This window comes from Lolium rigidum, chromosome 5 (assembly GCF_022539505.1).
Source record: "Lolium rigidum isolate FL_2022 chromosome 5, APGP_CSIRO_Lrig_0.1, whole genome shotgun sequence".
NCBI classification, from domain to species: domain Eukaryota; kingdom Viridiplantae; phylum Streptophyta; class Magnoliopsida; order Poales; family Poaceae; genus Lolium; species Lolium rigidum.
The window spans coordinates 230,402,080-230,408,988 of record NC_061512.1 but is presented as its reverse complement, the minus strand read 5'-3'; the positions used below and the strand labels follow the sequence as shown (position 1 = coordinate 230,408,988).

Below are 6,909 nucleotides of genomic sequence, written 5' to 3'. Positions count from 1 at the left end.
GTTTTGCGGAGCTGTGTGTGTCTGATCTCTGATCCATCCGCGGGAGGTGAAAGTATTTGAGGAGGTAGTGCTCCTGGAGGGTGGTACGGGTGGGCCCTGCCCGTACCGATGCCCGTTAAAGTCCCTGGAAGCTGTCCTCGCATTGTCCTTTCGCCCGGGTGCATTATTAAGTGCAAAAATTATTTCTATCATGTCAAAATGCTAGAAATTGACAGTTTTTATTGATATTTCATTATTGACTTATTATTTTAAGATCGTGTGTTTACAAGCGTAAAAGGGCACGGTAGCGCGGTGAAATACAAAAATCCTACCACTACTTGATGATAACTTGATAAAATAGTAATGCAAAAATATGCTAAAAATGCACTCATCAAATCATTTGCAGGTGGTGCAATCCACTAGTTTGACTGGAAACTAAACTGCTGAGGAGGGAATTGAGGGTAAGCACCTTGGAAAGCCCAAGGAGGAGGCATCCCACCAGAAAAAAACCCATAAGGTTGTGGAGGGAAAGGAAAACCATTTTGATTATGCTGGAAATCCTGGAACTGCTGCTGTTGTTGTTGAGGATTCTGCTGGAACTGTTGATTTTTCTGCTGTCTATTCCAATTATCTCCTCTTCTTCCCCCTCCAGTACCTCTCCCTCAGTTTCTACCACCACGGCCACGATCAGCCATGGTACATTCTTCAAGCTCCAGATCCACCACCTCAGCTTCTTCAACTCCTAGATAACATATCACAGGTCTATGAGGGGGCAATGGCGGCGGAGGAGGGGATCATCGAACCCTAGCAGCTGTCTTGGTTTTTATATCCCCCTCTCTCATCGGTGCTGGTTTGTTGAGATGTTGTGGAATATGCTAAAGTTTCTCAAAAAGGAGCTCCACCTCCTTTTCCTCCATGCCCACGACCAGCCCAGGGCACCCAACACCCCTCGGCCCGCATCGCCATGGATGGGCACCTGTCAGCATCACCAACCCCCTTGACCTCCTCACTCCCGCCAAAAACTGGGCGAGCAACACCTACAAGGTTTCTAAAACCACGAGCTCTTCCACCGTTAGCGCCACCAGCTTCCCATGGTGATTGAGGACCATGAGCGTCGAAGCAGCTCTCAAATCCCGGCCTGAGAACCCTGGTGGTTTTGTTAGCTTGTTCCACATCGACGACATCCGTGCATTCGCTTGTTGCACCTCCTGCGAGAACGGAGATAGAGCCCTCCTCGGTGGTCCTCTCCACCTCGGCGGCTTCTCCTTGCTCCCAGCACCACTCTGCGCCGTGTCCTGGAGCTCCAGATCCCGCATGAGCAAGTCTCGTACCTTGGCAGTCTTCGGACCAGGCTTCCGCCCATGATTCGGCGCATGCAACGCCATTATCGCCACCGCTAGCGCACGAAACTCTGGCATCGCCTCGCTCTCCCACCGCTGCATCTGCTCCGAGGGTGAAGAGCTCGGAATCAATGGCAATTGGCCCAAACGAGCCAACGCAAAAGCTGAAGCATCTACTGTCAGCTGATTGAGTTGCTCCTTCCTTGGACGCCTTGTCAAACGCCTGCCTCGACCTCGCCATTTCCGATCTATTACCCGGACGCGCAGCGCCTTCGCGAGGTCCCATCTTCTCCGTCCCAACTCCGACACCAAGCTCCCCCTGCTGCGACCTCTCACTAGCCTCTTCTCCCTCTTCATCCACGCAGATCGCCAGCGTCAGCCTTCTATTTGCTCTGGATTTTTGGAGGAACCTAGCTATCGGCAGCGAGAGCGAGGAGGGTGAAACTCGGTGCTGTTCCGCAGGCAAGTGGCGGAAGGAGATGCCCGCGCGATATGGAGGAACCCCCTCTCCGCCCTGGCCCGCCATGGACGGGAATCGAGGTGATCCCACCATGAATAGTGCCACGGGTCGGACGTGCACCAGAGTCGCCTAGAAATCGCGAGAGGAGAGACATTTAGCCATGTCCCGGTTCGGGGATTTTTATGAAGTAATGTGTTGATCTAAAAAATAGTTAAACCATGGAAGATTTTTGGCAGCAATGAGATTTTCAACCTGATATACGATGACTCTAAAATACATACCATGACATTCTAAAGAGTAAGTGGCATCGGATAAGCCATATGTGTGAGGTGCATTTCATGCATTTTTCGATGCCGCATGAGCACTTTTCAAATGCTGCAAACTCGTGTAAGTTTTGCTATGAACACACAAGTGAGGTGTTGCAATGATTCTAGTGCGTGCTGCAGATGTTGCTTTAATGCTGCAATATTTGTGGGTAGCTGCAAATGTTCTCCTCCTACACTACATAGTGTTGCCTTTATTGTGGATTTATTACAACGGTTGGGGATTTACTGCGACTAGAGGGAGTTTGTTGCATACTTTTTTTTTTTTGCTATATTGGTGTTTTGTATTGCTACGATGTAGTTGTATGTTTTTTTACCCAGTGCAGAAGAAATGCTGCAATGACACTACAATATCACAAAAAATTGCTATGTGGGTCAGTGTATTCTAATCGGATGGATGTGATTTGCGTTTTACTAATTTCCTCATTTCTGACGGTGGGGGAGGCGGAGGATGGAATCCTCGTATACCTGGGATGCTCGGCAGTTGCCTTCAAGCAAAACCTTGTTATGAAAAAAGGAAATTTTGCCAAAATAAAATTATGGGACCGTGGGAACAAAATGAAAATTTTGAATTTGGAAACTTATTCATGGCTTCGTTACACAAAACTACACCATATGGACGTCACTGGGATGGGCAGCGTCCAGTGAGCTACGGTGGAAGCTTTTAAGTTCTAATATCGGCACCTCGAAACATCATTGATGGCCCCTGATCTCTTGCAATTGCTGGACTAAATCTTGTTGTAAAGAGGAGGGAAACGCCATGGCGCCGCCCCCTCCACATCGTCTAGAAACCCACTTTGATGGCAGAACTCTACGGTGTCCGCGATGGTCTCCTCTAGCGACCGGCAGCTCCACCCCAGCTTCTTCAGCTTGTCAGTGGTCATCGGCGCTGGGTGTTCCATGTCATCGATGCTGTCCCTGAATTTTTTGCCAAAGTGAATGGAGTCAGTCAGAGCTAAACGTTTGCCTGAGAGTTTTCAGTGCACGAAGAGAAAAAGTGTCATGCATACTTGGTGATGTGAGGGTATTCAGGGTACGTGCTCTTCAGCAGCTCCCTCAGGTTCTGGGCGGTGATGATATGTGGCGCGCAGATGTGCCTGCCGGAGGCCTCAGGCGCCTCGTAGAGCAGAAGCAGAGCATCGGCGGTGTCGCGCACGTCCACGATGTGCCATAGCTTGTCCCTCATCCGGTCAGGTCCTCCTGCAGCCACGAACAGTCCTCAAACCAGTGAGAAACAAGAACAAGGAGACGATGTATATATGATCATGTTCTTCTGAATGTGAGATGATGACAGAAACCACCTTTGAGGAAGTAGATGAGGAACTGGCTGCTCGCGTTCACCGTTGGCTGCAGCAGGGGGCCAAACACCACCGCTGGGTTCAGAGTGACCACGTCCAAGCCGGTCCGCTGTGCGTATTCATGCGCTGCCTTCTCCGCTGTGATCTTGGAAACAGAATACCATTCCTGCACAACCATGGCGAAGATGATAAGAACTGTGAAGTCTGTCAAAGAATTGTTGGATTTAAGATCACACCCAAAACTATCGTGCTTCTCTGCTACCTCGTTGTTCCTGCAAAATTCTACGTCTGACCAGCTGTTTTCATCCTTGATCTTGTCTGTGGGCCAACCTTTGGGGTTGATATCGACGGCAACTATGGATGAAACAACAACCACTCGCCGAACTTTGGCGGCCGATGCAGCCTCCAGTACATTTTTGGTACCAACGACAGCAGGACGCACAACTTCAACCTGTATATGTATGGCATAAATATGTTCAGTCTAAGATTACACTCTGAAACGTGTCATAAATTAGATCTTGACAAGTGTAAAACTTGCCTCCGGATCAGTCAGATTCGCGGAAGGAACCGGAGAGGCGACGTGGAAAACCCCCTGGCATCCCGCTATGGCAGCCGTCATCGCTTCATAATCGAGGAGATCGGCTTTGAAAAGCTTGAGATTTTCAGAAGCCTTCTCTAACTGTTAGAGATATATTCCGTGTGCAGTTTAGGTAGTCTAGGATAGAGATAGATCTCGTGTCTTGTCTTGCACTCCAAGATGATCCCTGTACGCCTATATATACTCGCCCATGAGGCTCAATAATACATCCAACACATTACGCCAATCTCTCTCCCTTTCTATCGTTCTACATGGTATCAGCCGCAAGTTCCTGACCTAGCCGCCGCATAGCTTCCGCGCCGCGCCGCCCCCGGGAAGGTCTCTCCATGGCCTACTCCGGGGGCCGCGCAACCCGTATGAGGGTTCGTCCGCCGATCTGTTGATCTGCTGCCCTCGAGTCCTTTTTTTTTCCAATCCGTAGATTTGTTTTCTTTTTGCTCCGCCGGTCGCTCGACCGGTGTTTTCTTTTTTGGTTTTGCCGATCATAGATCGGATTGAGTCGCCCACCGCCGTCGTCATCACGCGTCTCTACTCCAACCTCGGCATCGACTGCACCAGCCATCTTCATCAACCGCGCGGCATGGCCGCACGCGTCACACACGGGACGCCTACGTGCGACGCAGCAGGCTGTCTCGCCCGCGCGGTCTCCATCGCTGGTCCATCTTCGCCGTCATCGCCCGGGACATCACCGACAACGTCGCCAACGACTCCAATCTGCGGCACGTCGTCCACGCCATGGCGCGTACAACGCCGCCATCGGTCTGATCAACCGACCGCGCGCACGTCTCCGCCAAGCACGTCCCCGAGCACGCGCCTACCACCGATCGAGCTACGGGCTGCCGCTGCGTCGCCCCTTCGGGCCGTAGCGCCGCCGCCTTTGGTCCATGCTACCGGCCTCCGATGCGCCTTCCAAGACGTGTACGTTGCTGGTGGCCTCCCGCCGCTGCATCGACTCGCGCCCTGCAGCTACGCCGGCCCCTCGGGCCGAGACGTCGCCGCACGCAGTCTACTTCGCCGTCCCCGCGCACCGACGTTCCAGGCTACTACCGCGCCGCCTCATCGGCGCAGGTCACCACCGTCAGCGCAAGGTCTACGTCAAGCCGTCGGGTTCCTCCTCGCCAACTTCGAGTACCGCCGCCGCACCTCCACAGGTACCCTGCATGACCACTCTGGTCGTAGCAGGCCTCGCCGACCACCTCTACAGTCTAGGCATCCAGCATGGTCACTCCTGGTCACCGCTGGTTTCGCCGCCTTCTATGTCTCCGTCCACCACGACCTCGCGGTCCATGATGGTCCCTTCCCTCGCACGCCCGGTATTGGCAACACCGACGCGTGCCTTCTTCCCCGACGCGTCCCCGAGCCTGGCAAGCTCGGGCCAGCGCCTCGTCTTCATCGGCTTCGACAACGTCTTCATCGGCATCGACTCTTCTACGACTGACTCGACCGCATCGCCGACTTCGTCTTTGCGTACTCGGTTCTGGCAAAACCGGAGTATGCCTTCGTCCCCGGCGTGCGCCTAGTTCTGGCAAAACTAGGGAAGCACCTCGTCCTCGACGGCTCAGACTGCATCGACTTCGGCATCGACCATCTCCACGACTGCCTCGATGCGTCTCCGTCACTCTCCTCGCGCACTATGCGCTTGCGGCTTCATGTGCGGCTACCTCGACACCGGCACCCGACCACGACATCGACCACGGCATCCCCTCGCGCGGCTACCCCGACCAAGGTTGCACCGCCCAACGCTCTCGGCTCCCTCGACATCGGCACAAGGGCTACCACCTCGCCTGCGCCTCACCAGCTTCCTCTACAGTCCAAGCATCCGCGACGCAACTCCGTCCACGACGCTCCCGCTGTGACTGCGGGGAGTGTCAGCCTTCCGGGGTCCACTCGGTTTATCTCCAGTCTGACCGTCCGCGACGCTACTGTTGTTCACGTCGCTCCCGCTACGACTGCGGGGGAGTGTTAGAGATATATTCCGTGTGCAGTTTAGGTAGTCTAGGATAGAGATAGATCTCGTGTCTTGTCTTGCACTCCAAGATGATCCCTGTACGCCTATATATACTCGCCCATGAGGCTCAATAATACATCCAACACATTACGCCAATCTCTCTCCCTTTCTATCGTTCTACACTAACGACCTCAGATGGCCGGTCTTCTTCTCACCTGAAACATGATCCGAATAAATCATTTGTTTATGACATTAATACTATATAGTAAAACCGTATTTTCTTCAACAAAACAGCTGCATCGATGCCAAAGATGGTCGGAAAGAAATGCTAAAAACAAAGTCCACTTGAGACTGGGAGTGTAGACTGAAAATACATAACCAAAAGTAGGTACAATAGTCTGACGGGAACGTCAAGGCCCAGGGCCGCCATACGTGTCTCGGTTTAAACAAAGAGCATCTCCCCAATCTCGATTCTAACCGGAGGTTCTCCGGCGCCTCCGTTTCTGAGCCGCCGGTAAAGCTATCGGCGTCGGCAAGCAACGACCTCTGGTCACGGTCACGCTCTTCGATGTCTTCACCTCGACAGGGAAAACAACACAAGCTATATATAACCTGTGTGCCTTACGAGGCCACGATCATCGATCAGCACAGCACGTCGTCAACACCAAAATACACCTGTGCGAGCACGGTGGAGCTTTTCCGTGGTACGTGATCCGAATCTGAGGACCGGGACGGTCTAGGGGAGCTAGTTGTCGGGAGCGAAAGGGGGCCGGAAGTGAGCATAGACGCACACTCACAAGGGACGCAAAGCAAGCAGCCACATACCGAGGTCGCGGACCGTGCCGTGGACGGTGTAGCCGCGGGCGAGGAGGAGCTTCACGAGCCATGACGCGATATACCCGCCGGCGCCGGTGACGCACACCGTCTCGCCTGCAACTCCTGGCATGGCTCCTCCACAGATAG

General features: G+C 53.2%; 1 protein-coding gene across 1 annotated transcript; it reads right to left on the bottom strand.

Annotated features, from left to right (window-relative positions):
- Positions 1-2,664: 2,664 nt before the first annotated feature.
- Positions 2,665-6,866, bottom strand: LOC124654223 (cinnamoyl-CoA reductase 1-like). Its single transcript, XM_047193241.1, has 7 exons — positions 6,772-6,866; positions 6,133-6,161; positions 3,939-4,079; positions 3,663-3,851; positions 3,404-3,566; positions 3,113-3,302; positions 2,665-3,020 (listed from the first exon to the last, which is right to left on the bottom strand). The coding sequence occupies exons 3-7, from the start codon at positions 4,017-4,019 to the stop codon at positions 2,831-2,833; spliced, it is 813 nt and encodes a 270-aa protein (XP_047049197.1). The 5' UTR covers positions 4,020-4,079; positions 6,133-6,161; positions 6,772-6,866; the 3' UTR covers positions 2,665-2,830.
- Between the last annotated feature and the right edge of the window lie 43 nt (positions 6,867-6,909).

Bases quoted from the DNA above. Each gene is read 5' to 3' on its own strand.
- LOC124654223 (XM_047193241.1), bottom strand. From the start codon at position 4,019: ATGACGGCTGCCATAGCGGGATGCCAGGGGGTTTTCCACGTCGCCTCT. The intron at 3,567-3,662 runs GTAGCAGAGAAG...ATGGTTGTGCAG, and splicing joins AATTTTGCAGGAACAACGAG to GAATGGTATTCTGTTTCCAA. The intron at 3,021-3,112 runs GTATGCATGACA...CAAAAAATTCAG, and splicing joins GAATACCCTCACATCACCAA to GGACAGCATCGATGACATGG.